The 19,610-nt window shown below is 42.2% G+C and overlaps 1 protein-coding gene across 4 annotated transcripts; it reads left to right on the top strand.

Moving 5' to 3' along the window:
• The first annotated feature begins 6 nt into the window (after positions 1 to 6).
• On the top strand, positions 7 to 18,349 carry phf1 (PHD finger protein 1). 4 transcript variants are annotated; one of them, XM_031867502.1, is made up of 16 exons: positions 7 to 205; positions 871 to 949; positions 1,118 to 1,199; positions 1,916 to 2,002; positions 3,121 to 3,215; positions 3,735 to 3,883; positions 4,498 to 4,593; positions 6,694 to 6,762; positions 7,740 to 7,863; positions 8,436 to 8,503; positions 9,013 to 9,144; positions 11,161 to 11,239; positions 12,598 to 12,713; positions 13,556 to 13,642; positions 14,853 to 15,228; positions 17,122 to 18,349. In XM_031867502.1, the coding sequence occupies exons 1-16, from the start codon at positions 147 to 149 to the stop codon at positions 17,191 to 17,193; spliced, it is 1,770 nt and encodes a 589-aa protein (XP_031723362.1). In that variant the 5' UTR covers positions 7 to 146; the 3' UTR covers positions 17,194 to 18,349. The 4 variants fall into 4 exon arrangements, with proteins under 4 accessions (XP_031723362.1, XP_031723361.1, XP_031723366.1 ...); XM_031867501.1 differs by having other exon boundaries at positions 9,013 to 9,150; XM_031867506.1 differs by having other exon boundaries at positions 14,853 to 18,349.
• The last annotated feature ends 1,261 nt before the right edge of the window (positions 18,350 to 19,610 follow it).

Below are 19,610 nucleotides of genomic sequence, written 5' to 3'. Positions count from 1 at the left end.
ACACACACACACACACACACACACACGGGCGCTTGGCAAAGACAGGGACATACATGCACACCATCCACTTTTTGCAAACACGCAGGCTGCGCATCCGAGCGGGCAGTAATTGGGCAGCGGAGATCCACAGCAGATGAGGGCATTGCATGTCCAGCCTGCCCAGGAATCACTGTGACCCCGACGGGAAAGGAGTTCGACTTGACAGGTACCCTTCACCGGCGCAGCTCACTGTGTGCGAATTTGCCTGATTTCCTTTCTGTGATTCACAAAAGGCTACATGCACTGTTGTGCATCCTGCGTCTGTCTTGACTTGAGTGCATGCACTGGAACAAATGCTTGCAGAGATAATGCCCGCGCAGTCATTTCATGCGTCTATTCAAGTTGTTTTAAGGATGTTTTGGAGAGGAGAAGAAAACAGCAAAGTGCCTGGCAGACGCTTTCAAGTAGCCGCACACTGATCTTCATTCAATCAAACTGTATTGCAGCAGTCATCATGCAGTGTTTTTTCTGTGTGTGTGTGTGTGTGTGTGTGTGTGTGTGTTTCATGTGTGCAGTAATCATTTGTCTTGCTCTCTGGTTGTGTACTCACGCTCATCTTTCACTGTGGTGGATACAGGCTGTCGCTATGCTCTGATCTAAAAGGAGGAGAAGGGGGGTGTGTGTGGGGTGGGGGGGAGGGGGGGATTTTAACCCCTTTGCACCGAAGCCCGCCTGTCTGAGAGCCAGCCGAAACGTCGGGGCCATAAACCCCCTCTGTCAGCAATGGCAGCAAAGTATTCAGCGAATAAATCGGATTTCCATTTCACATGAGCCCTGCTCTCCCTCCTCTCTCTTTCTCTCTCTCTCTCCCCTCTCTGTCTCTCTCCTCAGGATGGGGGGAGTAAGTGAAGGAGATGATGTGTTGGCTCGATGGAGTGATGGACTACTGTACCTCGGCAATGTGAAAAGAGTAAGTGCATGTGGGAGTGTGTGTGTGACAGACAGACTTCTGAGTGTGTGTAGTGTGTGTGTGTGTGTGTGTGTGTGTGTGTGTCAGTGAGTGTGTTCACCTGGATTTTGAAAAGAGTTCCATTTAGTTTTGTCAGTCATTCTCGCTCACCTGCTATCTCCCTCTCAGGTAGATGGAGTCAAGCAATGTTGTCTGGTGAGATTTGAGGACAACTCGGAGTTCTGGGTGCTGAGGAAGGACATTCACTCGTGTAAGAAGAACTCCTTTTTTATTACTCTCTCTTCCTTCAGCTAGAAGAGTTAAATAGCTTCCTGTTGGGAGCACTTTGGGTGTCTGATAGGTTAAAAAAAAAGCTCTTAGATTGAGTTTTGGAATGCACATAAGCTCAGCTGTTACTTTGTTTCCACTCTGAAACTTTGACCAAAGAGTTGAAGGAATACTTTTGTGATTCGTTGCCCATGTGAGCTTAAAATTTCTCAGTTGTTTTTCTTTGCACCGGTTGTGTCAGGATCTCTGAATCGAAAAATTGCAGGAGAGAAATTACAGTCACGTTGGAAGTTATGATGCAGAGTGCTCTGAGTGTTCTGATCGGGGCACGGCGAGACGTAATTGGTATATTAGAGTCTATTTATGAATTTATTAGATTAATGACTCTTCAGGGAAATGGCGCCCCCACTCCACCTAACATCAAGCGAAGGGGGAAGTTGGACGCTTGTTAGGACCAGGCTGAATATCCACCCGTCAAATGAAGTGAAATCTGAAAGGGTGCAGGAGACATGGAAATCAATGAGGTGGCAAGGATGTGAATCAATATACATAAATTAATGCCGTTGACTGCTCTCTCTCTCTCTCTCTCTCTCTCTCTCTCTCTCTCTCTCTGTCTCTCTCTGTCTTCCTCTTTCACATTTACTTCCTCCCCTCCCCTGCCTCTCTCTCTCTCTCTCTGTCTTTCTCTGTCTGCCTTAGTCGCTGCTGGAGAGGAAGAAGTTTGCTGTATTTGCGACGCTCCGCCTCTTAAAGAACCCCTCATAAATTGTCTTAAATGTCGCCACGGTAAGGAAGCACGCCTCATCATACGCTGTCAAGCGCTGGATCTCCACCAGTTCTTGCACTGACCTTGAAGATTTGACAGAGTACGCCAGACAACAGCATTGCCGTTTGAAAAAAAACAAAACAAAACAACGACACAGAAAACCATCTATCGGAAATGATAGGAATGAATTGTTGCGCCTGCAGCCTGGCTAGAATAGAAATGAATGAGACATTCATGAGACATGGAGCTTAATTCATAGACCTAAATGCCACAAGTTGTCTTACTTACCCCTCCGCACATATTTCAAGACAAATTAAATTGCATCAATTATGTCATTAAAATTCAAAAAATTACATCCACTCCTACCTCATTGAAAAGTCAAGAATCTATGAAAAAGTTGAACTCCTGGACACAAGATATATCCTACTTCACTGTAAAGTCCACTCTCTACCAAACATGTCAATCGTGCTCTTGTGCGCTCGCCTTGAACTCAGATTTAAAGGGAGAGCAGAGAAAACCTCAAACCTCAAACTAAAAAACACCTGTCTGGTGTCAAACTCTGCACACACATCCTTCTGCACACTGAAGGCAAAACATCCAAGTGAAGTAACTCAAAATATAACACATTGTTGAGTGAAGAGGCAGTTTTCACCCCAAAATCCCAAATGCATTTTCAACAATTCACAGCTTCCTACGGCCGAACTAGGCACACATCAAAACAATCTAGATTGATAAATAGCACCGCAGGTAAGAGGAAAAATATGTATTTTAGATTTTGTGGTGAACTGTCCCTTTAAAAGTTTGAAGGATGAAATTAAATAAACCAAAGTGCAAGTGGGAATAAGTTCTACAGACACTCAGCAGCAGGATGCACAAGCAGGACAAGCAGCAAATGTTACCGTCACGTCGTTACGGCTCTGTCAGACTAACAGGTTTGCTGACAGTTTGTTTCGGGTAAAAAGCAGACAAACACACTGCCTGCTCCCTAGATGCAAATAGTAAAGTAAAATGTTTTGCATCGCCCCTGACGGAAAAACCAGCAGATCACTAAACATGGAGCCGCTCTGCCATTATCGTCACTCCGGCTGTCTGTCTTGTAAACACGAATTAAATGCTCTGCCTCCTCCTCCCATTACAGGTTATCATCCAGAGTGCCACACGCCAGCCATCGAACCGGAAGCTGACAGCGATTCGTGGATATGTCGGCAATGTGTTTTTGCAGTCGCAACCAAGGTCAGGCTGCTAATCTCTCCGTCTCACACTCGGGGGAAAAAAAACATTCAGTGTGTAATGTGGGACAAATATATCAGGCTTTGCTGCTGCCACAATGCTGTTGTGTACAGCAGAAAATGGGTTTATTCAAGGCAAAAGCACACTAATTCCCTCAGTATTGACTTCAATATTAGATGTTCTACATTGTGTCCAAGAAATCATGAAGAATCAATAGTTATGAAGCTGAAAAACTACGCTGGAGTTGAGAGAAGTACATTTAAAGTCAATCAATCACATGTGCTCCAGTTCTGTAGATATGAGACGAGAAAGCACCCGGTTAATTGTCAATCGGTCAATGTCCATATCTCATTGTCCAGACTTCCGCCGCTTCGGACACTATCTCTCACGGCCGACCGACAATAAAATGAGAGGAATTGCCTTCTCCCCACCGAATGCGATCCGTCTCCCTGGCTGCTCTGACATGACAGTGATTTGAGCGTTCACCGACCAATCAGTTGTGTCCTAAAATTGTGTTTTCAGAGAGGCGGGGCGCTCAAGCGGGGACGCTTCGCCCGGCTCATGCAATTCATGAAACTCCGGCTTCCCTACCAGCTGTCGTCTTTGGACTGGGACCCGCAGCATCTGACCAATCAGCAGCAGTGCTACTGCTACTGCGCCGGACCTGGAGAGTGAGTGACACTGCAGAGGCCAGTTTAAGTTTGAATGTACAGCTCGTGTGCGCTCTTTAACAGTTGGCATCGACTCCGAAAGCTCAATCTCATCTAAGTCAAAGTCGTCTTGTTGGATTATTTGCAAATTGCATGCAGCATATCAGACATGTGTCACACTGTGTTAGGATTTCTTTGAGTTTGTTTTGACTTTCTTGGAATGATGTGAGAGATGTTCGCTGCATCAGTTCAGATACTGTGAGGTGAGCTGTCAATCAAAGAAAAGAAATGTTGCACCAAACTCTTTTAAAAGCATTCGTGGTGTTTCATTTTTGTGTTTTTGCACCTTTGCTTATGTTGCACTCTTTTGCTTATGTGGCAAACCCCACCCACCTGGCACGTGAATAAGTATAAAACAAACTCCCAAACTGCCGTATTTTTATGAGAAGCAGGATCCGGGGGGAGTTTACACCTGAAGACACATCTCAGCTCAGAAAATGAGAACTGTCAGCCGCAGTCATCAGCCCTCAGTCTTCCTTCAATTATGCATAAATACAAACGTGTTTGGTGGCAGATGTCGGACGTCATTCATGTGTTTGAAGCGTCTTGATGTTTTGCGTGTCGTTTGACTGCAGGTGGAACCTGAAGATGTTGCAGTGTGGAAGCTGTGGTCAGTGGTTCCACGAGGCCTGCACACAGTGTCTAATTAAGCCACTGCTGTATGGAGACAGGTGGGTTACTGAGCATGAAAAAGCTCTGGATTCTTAATATTCAGAATTATAACTTTGTCATTGCAATGAATATAAAGGAATTTGTCATAAACATTAACAATTTTAAAACTCTGAATGTGTTCATATGCACGACTAGCGACAAATTTAGTGACGTATTCAGACCATAAAAAAAAAACAAGAAATATATTGAAACATATTGTAATTCATTCTCTGTGTAGCTCAGAGTATTGGCTCTTCAGCCAATAGCAGGTGCTCTTTGCCTCGCTGCAACCGACACAACTACTAAGCTTCATGCAAATTTTGCTCGTGACATCATCTGTCGACTTTTAGCAACTTTTGGAGCGAGAGCTAGCTACTGTTCATCGGAAAAGAGTTGACAACACAACACAGTACAGGACACACCGCTTTATTTTTTTTGTTCCACCATTTGCCATTTCCTCTACTTGGGATAGCAACTGCAATAAACGTACATTGATGCACTTTAGTACGCGGGGATAGCTACCGATAGCTAACAGGGAAACAAAAGCGCTACCCCCTTCCAGTTCTCGTTGCGCTAAAATCAACCTTTACTTTATAATTAGAAGCTGAAGCAAAAATTGCCTATTGCCAGTTTAAGAAAAATAAAAAATATAGCCTGTAAAACTGTTGTTGCTGCACATTCTATTTGCTCATCTGTCAACATATATGCCGATACACATATGTGTGTGTGGGAAGTCAATATTAGCCAACAATAACTTGCTGATGTTTCTGTCAGGATCTAATATTCGGAATGTGTTTTGGTGTGAGATATGTGACTTCTTTGTTGACCTGGTTTATATTGATTTTTCTTATTGATTTTTTTATTTAGTGGTTGCTCACCACATGGTGTTGACTTTGCAAGGTGAGCAGAAACCTACCTGTGCTAACTCAGTTAAATATACTTTGATCGCAAACTTTATTTTCATTTTCAAATAATCTTTCGACAATGCATCTGATTAATTGATTGAATCGTTGAATCTATAAAATGTCAGAAAATAGTGGAGAAAAAAAACCCCATTGCAATTTCTCAGAGAGAGGTGACGTCTTCAAATTGCACATTTTGTCGAACCAACATTTAAAACCCCTAAAGATATTCAGTTTACAATCATGTAAGCCAGAGAAAAGCAGCGCATTTAAGCCGCACCTCGTCTCAGCAGTAGATTCCAGGCTGATTAAGATAATCACACGAAGATGTCTCCATGACAGCTTCACTTGTCAGAGAACTACCTTAATTAGCTTCGGCCTAACTCATTAGTGTGCGTTTTAATGTACTCACTGACTTGTGCTACGGGGACAAGAGCTCCTCACACACACTCGGGAGAGCAGAAGGACGGCAGAGCAGACGTATCACCTCTGTGGTAGTTGATCTGATACGATGAGGGGAGGATATATACGAGATGCTGATCGCGGCGCTGCATCTGAAGCGTGTAATAAAATGTATCCATCCATTAAGTCATTATTGTCATTAACCACCTGTGTTAGCGGACTGGGCTCCACACCCACCCTGACACCTTGTTATTGCCGAACCTGTCTGAGGGGGGGGGGAGAAAAGAGGGATTAGATTTAGATTGACAGTCGGGGAGAGCGAGGCCGGATTGGTACAACATCTGCTGAGCAGGTGATGGAGGAAGAGTTCACAGTTGGAATAGCAAGCATTTGCTGCCGTCATACTGTGTTTGCGCCTCATCTTTCCCGATGACCTTCAGCGAACACATGCATGTACCGTGGAAGGACAGATGCACACATTGTTTTCAGGGTCACCCACAATAGAATGTCATTATCGGGAAACACACACACACCTGTCTGCTTATTTTCAGTTCAGGTTGATTCGTATGATAAAATATCTAGAGAACAGAGACCTGTGTAGACCGCAAGGAAGGTAAAGGGGGAGAAATCCCGTTGTACATGAAGAACCTGGACTAAATGATAAGAGGTCTGCACAAAAAGAGTTTTCACAGAGATCGTGCAACAAAGCATAAAGACAAGATTTAAGATGACAGCTGTTTGTTTTTTTTAAAGTAAACAACAAACTGATTAATCAAAGAGAAGATGTTCATGCGTTTTTTCCTCGTGTCTTTTTAGGTTTTATCAGTTCCAGTGCTCAGTGTGTACAAAGGGACCCGAGACCATCCAAAGACTACCCATGACCTGGTGATGTTAACAGTCAAACCTTTACTGACATGTTTGCAGCAAAAAAAAAGGAGTTTCAAACCAATTTCTTTCACATAGCACATTTTAATAAGTCATTCACAATAGAATAAGTCACTTTTCAGTACATTCCATGTCTAGGTTGAGAGAAAAATGAAAGGGCGGGTCCATTATTACAATTTATTTTTGAGGTTTTTATGTTATCCTGTAGCTTACCAATGGTGTCCCTTAAGTATTCAAATCAAAACATTCAAATTTTGGTTGAAGTACGTATGATTTAGCATCAAAACTTTATTTTCTTGAGCCCCTCTACAAAGCTTTACGTGACCTGATACATGTATACAGAGTGTGTATCCTTATCCAGTCAGTGTTTACAGTAACTTAGATGGCGGTCGGCATGCTACCAGTTTGGAGAAGCAGAGAGGAATATGGACATCCCATTCGTTCGGATCCGAAAGTTACGCAATAACACAAACTAACTTATCGATGCAACATGAAATTGATCTCAGTTTTTTGTCAATGGAACCACGGGACTCCATTGACAAAACTGTCAATTTACATTATACATACAACCTCACATATCCAAACTAACCCTTTCAGTTATTTCCAAACTTAGCACAGCTTCTGTTCCCTCAGCTTGTGCTGATGTTCACATTATTCATTAGCTTTCTCTGTTTACCTTTTTGCTAACGGCTTAGTCGGCGTTTCCTAAAAAAGAAAAGAGAAATGAAAGCAGATGGACCTGCCCTATAATGGTTTTATCCAATGCTACTTCACACAACAACACAGCACATACTGATGTTGCTAATTAGTTGGAATAATATATTTATATAGTGATAAAAATATGGTATGTCAAGATTGGCTCACAAATATTCTGAAATATGTAAAAAAAAAAAAAAAAATCGGAATATGTTTTTTTATCGTTTTATGTTTTACCTGTTTCTGATATCGAATCTTTTTTTGTGTTGTTTGAAACGCAGGATGGATTTGGCTCATTTAGTGCTCTACCATCTCTCGCTGTGCTGCAAGAGGAAATACTTTGATTTTGACCATGAAATCCTGTCCTTCACCAATGAGAATTGGGACTCGTTGCTCCTGGGCGCGGTATTGATATTTCCCCGTTCAAGCACCATGATGAAATAATGTGAAATGCTGCCTGCCCTTTTTTTTTGCATTTGAGACTTAAAGCCTATTAGCTGCCATTAAAGTACATTTTGAAAGTAAAAAAAAAAAGAAACATGACCTCTACGTCAGCTTCAAGGGGAACACCACAAAGAGTTGCGTTTGACGTTGCATCTTTTTTAGATCTGGGTCCTAGAGTCTAGGACACTCTGACCGCACATGAATGAGTTTTGAAGAATCCTCAAACTAGAGTGCTGATGCTCAAAGTTGTGATATTACCAATTTGAAAGTCTGAAGTTGCTCCACAGAGACTGGTGGATAGACGTACGCACCGGGGGGGATTATATGAGCGTTTCCTGTGAGGTTTTGGGTTCTCCTTTAAGCTGTTATTTTAAAAGACATTTTGAAACGTATTGTTTGCCCCGTCATCACATGGCAGCAGGGTTTTACAGCAGCCGTAAAAGAAAACCGTCCTATGCATTAACGGTTCTCTGTCTGATGGCCGTCCACTGTGTAAACACAGCTTTGATTTTTCACTCCCGTCTGTCCTCTAGCTCTCTGACACGCCGAGGCAAGACCGCTGTCACAATCTCCTCAACGCTCTGAACTCCCACAAGGACAGGTAAGTCGTCGCATATGATGAGTAGAATAAACACCGACCACACATGACCGGATTGATGAGTAGCGCTCCATGAATAGAGGAGACTTCTTAGTGCTCCCCGGCTTGCGACGGTGGACACGCAGGCTGAAATGAGCAAAAATTAAAACGTGTGGCTTTGAATAAAGCGTAGCTGCCAATTAGACCAGAGGAAATTAAAGACTTTTTGGTGCTTATTTTGTCTTGTTAGAAGAGAACACAAGCTGTTGGTGTTAAATCACAATAAACAGTCAAGAGGTCTAATTGCTTTTAGTGGGTTTTCACTGAACTTGCCCCAAAAAAAGTCTACTCTAATTATGTGTACTTAATTACACAGTCACTGACTTTGAAATGTCCATGAGTCTACTTTTTTATCAGGAGAATAAGTACATGTTGTTACACTATGTAAAATGCATTATTAGCATCGAAGAGTAATGAAAAAAGTATTTAAGAACGGCAGAACGTACTAAGCTGTATATTTAATCTCGCCCCAGGTTCGTCTCTGGAAAGGAGATCAAGAAGAAGAAGTGTCTTTTTGGGCTCCAGGTCCGAGCCCCACCTCCGCTGACGTCCGATTCGTCGCCCCTCATCACCGACCAGCCTATCAACATCACGCACCGGAGAAGGTCAGTGTAAGGACAGCGCCTCTCTTTTCAGCTCTTATCTCAATAACAGCTCGGGGATTCCCGCAGGGCATATAGTCATTACGCCTGAACAATTAACACGCAAATCAAAGGGCTGCAATTTTCATATGCCAGCAAAAGTATCAGTGTCTTATTATTCTCCTAAAAGAGCATTTAGCCCCCCTGAGTGCTTATGCTTTTACACCCATAAGTGTGCGTGTGTGTGTGTGTGTAGTCCTGTAGTCTGCAGATTTCATAGACACACTTTTCCTTTTTAATATTTTCAGCATTTCGCTGGAGCTTATTCAGACTGAATTACCATGGAATCAGTTGCCGTGTTAAAGGGAACAAAAAATAAAATCATATTATTTGAGTCTGAAACACAAGTGTAACGTTTTCTTACACGGAAACAAAATTCATATCTTCAGTAATTTGTCCTCTAGTTCCCTTTGCTCATCTAAAGCTACAAGCTGCAAGTGTCCCTGTAGTCAGCAAGAGACAGTGGTCTTATTGGCTGGAATCGCTTCAGGCTTCACCCCTCTTTCTAGAGAGAAGAGAATGGACGTTTAGACGGCGAAAATGTTTCCACCAAGAAGTTCCTGGTCATTTTAGTCCCAGGACTATACTTTTCAAGGAACTAAAAGGTTCCTTCAGCCCATTGTTGTCTGCGTTTAAAGATTAGGCAAATTGATCAATGTAAATTGACCCCGGAGTACTCCCTTATTCTATGACTGAAACTGTACACGAGTTGAAGCAGTGACGCTGTATGTGTTTGACCAATCAGCCGAGGTCGTCCCTGCAAACCCCACCTCGAAAGCTCCAGTGTACTTTCACACAGTGCCACCCTCCGACCAGGCTCTTTTGGGGTTGAATGTCGCCGGAATATGTCCCCGGAACTTAATTTAGACCCTGGTCTCTGCGGACGTAAGATGGTGGTGTTGGTTGGTTAATTTGTCAGTCCTACACAGAAAAATAATTTCTAATTATTTAAATGATCCCATGATATAGCAGGTTGACATTTCCCCTCCACTAACACCATCTTCTACAGTATGATCCAGACTAAATGAATTCTTTAAATTAGCTGTAGATATTCACAGCCTGCAGAGGCTGAACCTCCGCTCCCTGAGCTTTCCTCTTTCTCTCCACCCTGAGGTGAAATGATTATATTTGAATGCAAAATACCGGAGACAGGTTTTATCTGAAGTATCTAAAGTCTAAAGGGCAGATTGTAACAAAATATACTGAGAACATTAATGCTCTCCAGAAGGTAAAGTCAACTATTTTCAATGTCAGACAGTGGCTTATATTTTGCTTCCCCTTCAGGCCAAACTGTCAACTTTATGCACAAGATATCTCATAATCAAGGACCAGATTTCCATTTAATACTTTTTCAAAAGAATATTTTTGGGCATTCTCGCCTCTATTGGACATTCGACAGTACCAAAAATCCCCGGCTGCAATTAAACCGACAACATTGGGTTGCATGCCCTGAAACCATTGGGCTTCCAAAGCGCTCCAGTTACCAAACAGTTTGATGGACACATTCATGCTTCCACGAGGATAAATCCTTCCTGTCTTAACGACTCTGGTCTTGTCTTTAGGAGAAAATATACATTTAAATTCCTACCTTTGGGTCTCTAATTAGAGTTTGTTGATCATTCCAGTCTGCATTTTCAAATTATGGGTTGTTGTTGACATTGCAGCCTTGAGGGGCCATTCTGGGGGTTTACAGGAGACAAGTTCAGTTTCAAACAGAAGAAGAAGAAGAAGAAAGAGAAGGAGGGAAATTGTTATTCTTTCCATATGTTTGAACCTCCTGCTGATGATATTTGGCCTCATATATAAAATGATTCAGTATATCATCTCACTGTCTTGTGTTTTACACCTCTCAGTAGGCTTTTATGGGGACCCACTAATAAACTAAACATTGCACACTGGGATTATGTGTGTGTGTGTGTGTGTGTGTGTGTGTGTGTTCGTGCTTGTTTATTAATTTATGTGTGTTTTTGTTCACTTCAGCCCGTTGTCACTACCCTGCCAGAGGAGAGTGGGGGGGCCAGAGTCGCGTAAATCAAAGCGTCGCATCATGGAGACACAGGTCAGTGCCTCTGTCTCGGGCTCAGGGCGAGGAGGGGGGTCTGGGCCACCAAACCTCTGATTTATTTTTTTATCCTTGTCTTTTTCTTCTATGTATCCAGGTAAACAGCTCTACATGATCCAAATAACCTGTCAGTCACACCGCTGTGATGAAGGTTCATTTCGCAGTCTGAATCAGTCGGCTTGTCTTTTAACACCCAGTGCAGCTCAGTGCCTCGGTATTCTTCCTCTGCGTCTTGCTGTACTTTAATGTCTTTGGTTAGACTAAAGGTAGCGTGCGGGAGATGGAAGCGTCGGGCTTTTGCCTCAGTTAAAATGTATAATTCAAATACAAACTCGGCTGTGCGGAAAAACCCGCTCATGTATTTCATCAACATCTGCAGTTCAGCACCACATTTATCTTGATCATCAAACCCAAATTCCCGGCGGATCACAATGAAACGTCGCATGTGGCAGCTACTATTTATACACAGCGTTGTGAACGGTGAGCGCTCTTTGTGCTGAGGTCCTCCTACACAACACTCTGATCCGTGTATGTGCACATACAGTAATCCTGGAACAATGCTCTCCACCGAGCACTCGTTTTCACTCTGGCACATCCAGGCCCCATTGTGCCTGCCGCTCTGATTGATGCTAATCTCCGTCCGTCTTGGAGGAGCAGGTTCGTTGTCGCGGGGAAAGTGAGACGGGGACGAATGCTGATATGTGAAGCCCGGGATCACTTCCAAGTGCACTTTGCAGTCGATTACAGCTCGGCCAGGTGGCGCTGGCACCTTGGCAGTGCAGTATTGACAGAGCGCATCCATTTAAAGGCACAGACGTCGACTGAGGCCACTGAATAATAATCTCCTGTTCTAATAGTAATGCTGGAGGAGAGAATGATAATGGTCAGAGTGGGGTGCCGTGCGTCACAGTCCAAGCGTTGAGAAATGCAGCAACCTTTAGGTGGCGTCCACACAGATGACGTTTCCAGTGATTGATTGCTCTGGTGATGCTCCGGTATTCTTACTTTCCATGGGTCGCGAGTCTTCGTGTCAGGAGAGCTGCCTCGCTAACCAGACAGCTCCATGGGATGTGCTCTGGAGGTGATACATTTAAGCGCCTGATGATGTGACTCACATCCATTCATTCTGTTAGTATGGACTTATCTGCCCATATCTGCACTCAGGAAATGCAGGAACATGTAATTCAAGCTCTAAAGAATGTATATTAACTCAGTTTCTAGATGTTTTCACACTGATTTTCTTTATTACAAGACTCAACGTTCCCTACGCAGGAGGTATCGGAGCTTGATTGACTCCTGTGATGATGCTGGCATCCAGACACAAGCTGATCTGTGTGTGTGTCTCCTGTGCCCAGGCTTGTCCACCCCCAGTTGCTGCCAACCCCATTGAGCTGCTGCCATGTTGCCATGGCTATATGGAAGGGGCCAGCCTCTACAACTCCAGGAAGTCAGAGGAGGAGCTTAGTTCGAGGTAAGTGGTGTACAGTAGGCCATGAATATATGAGATATATTGCGCTTGCTCGGAGCTTGCGCGCCATCTGTGGAGCGCAAGTCTAAAGAAAACTTAACACCCACTTACATATGGCTTTTGTCTTTAGTGGAAAATGTTACAATTGGCATCATTCCCAGGAAAAATGAATCTTCAGTAGTCATAAGTAATTATCAGGACATGCTAAATATCATTTGTCTCCGTCCAAGCAGTGCTCGCACACTGTTCTAAATTAGTTGGCACCGAGTTTGAAAGAATGACTGAATGAGTAACAGAAAAGAAAGAGAAGTAAACACCGAAACATTTTCACTGTTTTGTTCGCGACATTGAACCTGACACGCCGGAAACAAGGAAAGGGAAGGCTACTTGTCTCCTGGAAAAAGTCTCTCGCCTATTTTTAGCATGTTTTCATAAGTTAAAAAAGAAAGCGCTTAAATGCGCTAACTTTGGTGAAAAAAAAGATTCCAAACTGTTGGTTGAAAAATGCCTGTGAACTTAAGTACTGTTTATGATGGAAAGGCTGTCTAAATGTCCCTGGCATTGACTCTGCTGCCGCAACAGATCCACACAGACACAATCCTTTTTTTAATCATGTGACCTAAAAAACTCTTTTTGCCGACATAGTTTTGGGGATGACAACAGAAGTCTTGGTGCAAAATATCTTGTAACTTAAGTTGTTGTTTAAATTTTTTGGGTGAACTGAACCTTTAAATTATAGACTTTTACTTACTGTTTTGAAACACAGCTGGTTGAAAATATATATAATTTTAGAATAAAGTAGCAAAACAATTGTTGTCTTTAACCCCTGTGCGTCCCGTCCACAGCTCTCCTCCCAAGCGGATGTACGCTCTGTACCACAGCACGTACAACGGAAACACTGCTCTCTCCAGGGGTCTCCATCACTACAACAGGTTTTACTCATCTGTCGTTCTCCTTTGTAGTAACTCCTGACATGTATGGAGTTATATAGTCACACGTGGGGTCTTTGAGCCCGACTGTAGCTCTTGAGGACCCTTTTCACCAAACACAGAATAATAAATATGGACAATTTGGCAGTTACACAGTTACAAAGCTAAAGTAACCATGGTTGTAGAAATGCACTTTTTCAGAGTAGCATTGAAGACATTTGAGCATCAAGCAGGAGATTTGTTAGAACTAAATTCACAACAGTTGGAATTAGCATTTGTCTAGGTGCTACATACAGAATTCTGTATTTCCCTGTTGATGCGTTTCAACTTGAGATGACTGCTCGTAATCAACATATGATATCAGAAGTTTTCAAGACACATTTAATTAGTTGCCACTTGTTTCCATTCATCTATTTGGCCTCTTTGGAACTTTTTGGAGTTGTGTTATGATGTTTTTCAGTAGAAATATATTGAAATTGGTCTAATTGGTTCTAATCGGTATTCAGAAACATGACTCCGGTACAGAGTCGTTCTTATTTATTTTCATCCAGTTTGAAACTGCATTGATTTAATTTTTTGGCCACTTTGGGGCAGTGTAAACACAACATTGACATATTTTCACTTAATACATTTAATAAGGGGAACATGCTTATTTACACATCCAGCAGACAGAGAGCAACATTAGAATTCATCGGGCGACCCGACCCTCTCCATTTAGCTCTGTGTTGGTTTCGACTCTTGAGGGAAATATTCTGGCTGTTTAGCTGCCAAATGCTCCGCAATATATTTACCAGCTAACGCCGTTTGTTGGTGGGCAGGTAGCGTGCAGTTGGCTTTTAGAGCTTTTTTCTGAAAACTGCAGAAAATGAGGTTGACGTAAATGAGTAAACCGAAAGTTGTGGTCGTAAAAACCAAAAAAATGACCCAAAAGATGCTAAAATGCTTTGTAGTTGGGGGAGAATTCTCAGTGAGTTCATCACTATGAGTAACTCAGTTCACCTTACACATAGTCATTAGAGCAGCTTCAAGTCTACTTTATGTTCATGGCGGTGACAAATGCTTCAGGCTGTACATGTTATTTAGTTATTTACTACATTGTATTTGTAGCAAACCTTTAAAAAGCATTTCACTGATACTATGGTGTTGCAGTATGTTTGAGATGGTGAACCACACCTGGATGATTCAGTCCCTGTTCCTGACTCCCTTTTCCTAGCGCGGAGGACACCTGCAGAGTACCACCACCTTGCTTCCCATACCCTCTCAACTCTAACGGCAACCATCACCATCACCACCACCACCACTCCCACCCGCACCATCACACCCACCAAAACAACCACCAACACCAGCCGGGGCAGAAGCAGCTGGAGCCCCTCATCCTACGTGACATGCCCCCATACCAGGCCGGTATGGGCGTAGGGGGCGGCGTAGGAGGAGGAGGCGGAGGAGGAGGAGGAGGAGGAGGAGGAGAAGGAGGTGGCGGTGGAGGAGGTGTGGTGGTAGTCGGAGGGGGGGATGGGACAGTGGCCAGGAGCTGGGGAGGAGGCGAGGCGGTGAGGATCTTGGCGAGGCGCGTCACACCAGACGGGAAGGTGCAGTACCTTGTGGAGTGGGAGAACGTGAATTTGTACTGACACGAAGGGAGTAAACATGAGACGCCATGACTGTCTTGCAAGTTGCCACAGGAACACTGTGTATGTAAAACGTGGCAGTGTTTAAAGTACAAACAAAACAAAAAAGAAAAAAAAAATCTCTACACGTTGCAAATCCAGGTTGCTCTCATAGAATCACCATATTCTACATCATTATAACTCACTACTCGTTACTAAATGTCCCTCTTTGCTAGTGTTTCTCTGATATTTGTACTGTTAACTTTGGAATATGCCTTTGCATTTATCATGTTTAACAGTGATGAGGATGAAGATATTTAAACCTCCTGATGATTTGTAAATCCTTTCGTAATCGAGAGGAGCATGTCTTTAATTGTAGTCACATCTTGATATAAAACACTAGATAGACAACACTAGGAGATAAGCTACAGTACAGTACAAGAAATTTAGAAAAGAAAGATTACTGCTTTTTCCTTGCTTGAGTAATATCGCAAACTTCCACCAGACAACATGCTGCCATGGGTTAGTTCGAAGTTTGATGAAACACACTTATTGGCTTTCAGGCCGAGAGTTCGATGAGCAGATTGACACCACTCTCGTGTCTGTGTAGTTATTATGAAGATATAGCCAGGAAACGGTTATTGATCCTCATATCCGACTTGCAGCAAGAGAGTGAATAAGCATATTTCCCAAAAAAATATTTTAGAAACACAATACAAGAAGTCAAATTAAAAAAAAAATGAACAACTCAATGTGGCTTGTTGCACAAAACATATCTGAATAAAAAGGTCAAGGTTAAAAACTAGCTACATTTTGTGAAAAGGCGCTTTTCCAGTGTTAAAATTACTGTATTTGAATGTGTAGTTAGACCAAACCTGGAACTGAAGTATAGTCATTTAAAGGAACAGTGTGTAGAATTTCAGGAGATCTATTTGCAGAAATGGAGCTCACGTTTTTGCCTGCGCCACCATAGTTCTCCTAACACACTTGGCACAGAGTAGAAGTTTCAATTGGTTGCAATATGCAACCTCGCCACTAGATGGCGCCAAATACCAGACACTGCACCTTTAAATGCCGAGAAAAACAAGAATTATCTGTAGCCTGGCGGTCAAAAATGATTAACTTTTCAAACCAAATTTAGTTTAAATATCCAGACGTCTGAATAAACTGACTCAAATCACCAAATCACTGCTTAGTAGGTACTTTAAATAAGGAGAAAGTTTAAGATGTAACCCCTTTGTTCTCTTTGAAGGTAACAAAAATAACTTCCCCCAGCATTTGACATGGATATCCAAAAAATGAGCAAGCTTAACAGCCAGTAACCAACGCACTTCCATCAGCCGTCACTGTTGTAATTGCTCATTCATCAACTGATAATGTTAATGTTCACGTGTTCAGTGAGAAAAATGAGCCCAGGAAATAAACAGTGATGAATGGTGCGTCTTCATCAGTGAGAGGCGTGATGACAGCTGGCTGATGGCTGCTGGCTGCTCATGAAAAAAAGCAGTAACCTTTTATTGGCCACAATGAAGCGGAGCAGTACAGCCAGTCTTGTACAGTATTGTAGTTTTAACGCCTTGCTGAAGGGAACTGTGACAGTAGTGGTTGAGCCCTGTCATCAGACTTCATAAAAAACTAATTCTCCGGAGGTTTTCATATTATTTTTCCTCATATGTTAATAAGAGATTGTATACATGTTATTATGGGGTTACTTATTTGTTATGTTAGATTTTGTCATACATAATTTACATTTAGACGACTGTATTAGAAATAGGAGCCACAAGAGGGCTTTTGTTTTATAGATAGAATTATATATTCACAATATATTGCTATGATCGAATAACTTTACTTTATTTTTTTGACGTGGTTGAATAGTGCCTATATGGGTTGCGTACCTGCCGGTTGGTCTGCCGACCCGAGTCGACCAATCAGACGACGGAGAGATGAGCGAGGCCGTATTGCTACTCGACAAGAGGATGGCTCTTTATCAGTTAACAGATACAACCACATGGGTAACAAGGACCAGTTATGATGTTGAGTTGTTATCGGAACAGGACTGTGATGTTACTGTACATTCCAAACAAAAAAAGAAATATATACATGTTCTTGAAATGTCTGTTTGAAGTCATCGGAATGGAAATTACTTTGAAAGAATGAGTTTCTTTTCTCTTTGCTTTGTTTTTGATGGGTGTCACATGTCATGAAGATCAAGTAAAGGTCCAGTTCAGGTTCAGGTTCACGTCGTAGGGAGTTCAATCCTTGCGTTCAAAGTAACAGTACAGGTAAAGAAGACACTGATAGGCCCGACTCCCTAACTCAAACCCATAGTTTCTTCCAGGGTCTAACAGTCTATAATTTAGAAAATGCAACATGGCATCAAGTAGAAAATTCATAAGGCAAGTGAGCTGCTGGAGTTGGATTTTATCTTCGTGCAAACAGGTCACATAAATCTAGAAAACTGTGGTGCAAGTTTCAGAGTTTATATTTTATACAGAGGTTTATTTCAGCAATCTGTGCGATAAAACTCAACACAAACGTATACATTCATCAGTTTTATCTTTCAGGAAAGACTGCATTACAGTTCAAGTTGACAAAAGCAAAGGACAAATACAGCATTTATACTGTTATAATCGAACCGATGCAATTCTCTCAGATTTGATTTCAAAGCCGACCTCTGTTGAATTATCTCCTGCTTACATTTTCAGTGAACTTATGTTGATTGCAGTTGTCATCCTCCTCAGTGACTATTTGACTGTAGTTGATTAGGGAAGGGGTGTGTTGAACCTTTCTAGGCGATGGTGATGAATGTATTTGTGTGTTTTCTATGGTATGTCTATACCCGTTAAGTGCTTGTTATAGGTCGTACTCGAGGTGGAACTCAACCCGATTCGTTTTAAAACATAACAAAAAAAGGAGGAAATGAAGACATCAACATTGAGGAACATCGTTTATTTTGGGAGATATAGTCTTCTTTTTTTTCTGATAAGTAGTCAAGTCCACGTTCAGTTTGATGTATTTTGGGAGAAATTACGTTTGTACATGTATACTCTGCGTTGACACCTAATATGTAACATGAATAATAAAAAGAAAACGTTTCACCTCATGCTATGTGTTTCTTATCTATTAGTACATGAAGTCTGTTTGTCTGTCTACCTGTCTGTCTGTCTGTCTGTCTACCTGTCTATCTATCCATCTGTCTGTCTGTCTATCTATCCATCTGTCTGTCTGTCTGTCTATCTATCCATCTGTCTATCTGTCTGTCTATCTATCCATCTGTCTGTCTGTCTATCTATCCATCTGTCTGTCTGTCTGTCTATCTATCCATCTGTCTATCTGTCTATCTGTCTGTCTATCTGTCTGTCTGTCTATCCGTCTGTCTGTCTATCCATCTGTCTGTCTGTCTGTCTATCCATCTGTCTGTCTATCCATCTGTCTGTCTGTCTATCTGTCTGTCTATCTGTCTATCCATCTGTCTATCTATCCATCTGTCTGTCTATCCATCTGTCTGTCTGTCTGTCTGTCTATCTATCCATCTGTCTATCTGTCTATCTATCCATCTGTCTGTCTGTCTGTCTGTCTATCTGTCTGTCTGTCTATCTGTCTATCCATCTGTCTGTCTATCTGTCTGTCTATCCATCTGTCTGTCTATCTGTCTATCTGTCTATCCATCTGTCTGTCTGTCTGTCTATCTGTCTGTCTGTCTGTCTATCTGTCTATCCATCTGTCTGTCTATCCATCTGTCTATCTGTCTGTCTGTCTGTCTATCTGTCTATCCATCTGTCTATCCATCTGTCTATCTATCCATCTGTCTGTCTATCCATCTGTCTGTCTGTCTGTCTGTCTGTCTATCTGTCTGTCTATCTGTCCATCTGTCTGTCTATCCATCTGTCTGTCTATCTGTCTATCCATCTGTCTGTCTATCTGTCTGTCTATCTGTCTGTCTGTCTTTCCATCCATCCATCTGTCGTCTGTCTGTCTATCCATCCATCCATCCATCCATCTGTCTGTCTATCTATCCATCTATCTGTCTATCCATCTGTCTGTCTATCCATCTATCTGTCTATAGATCTAAATTATGTCATCATTTACCCTGTTGTGTCTCTCCAAAACCATCTATATCCTCCAAAATTAGTGTAACTGTCTAAATGTTAAGACAAATTAAATAATAACAGAAATAACACAATAACTTGCAAATAATTCAACTGAATGAAGCAAAATATAAACATTTTCAGTTGATGTGTTCAGAGGCCAAATAGAACAACTTCAGGCACGGCAGTTCATTGGTTCATGGGATCAGTATCTGTGACAAAATAATCTCGACTCAAGGTCCACTTATTAGGTTTTTTACTGAGCTTTCAACATCT

Source organism: Anarrhichthys ocellatus, unplaced genomic scaffold (genome assembly GCF_004355925.1).
Source record: "Anarrhichthys ocellatus isolate YVR2014 unplaced genomic scaffold, GSC_Weel_1.0 scaffold39, whole genome shotgun sequence".
Classification (NCBI taxonomy): domain Eukaryota; kingdom Metazoa; phylum Chordata; class Actinopteri; order Perciformes; family Anarhichadidae; genus Anarrhichthys; species Anarrhichthys ocellatus.
This window is presented reverse-complemented; position numbering and strand designations above follow the sequence as displayed.

Bases quoted from the DNA above. Each gene is read 5' to 3' on its own strand.
- phf1 (XM_031867501.1), top strand. From the start codon at position 147: ATGTCCAGCCTGCCCAGGAATCACTGTGACCCCGACGGGAAAGGAGTT. The intron at 3,884-4,497 runs GTGAGTGACACT...GTTTGACTGCAG, and splicing joins TACTGCGCCGGACCTGGAGA to GTGGAACCTGAAGATGTTGC. The intron at 11,240-12,597 runs GTCAGTGCCTCT...TCCTGTGCCCAG, and splicing joins GTCGCATCATGGAGACACAG to GCTTGTCCACCCCCAGTTGC.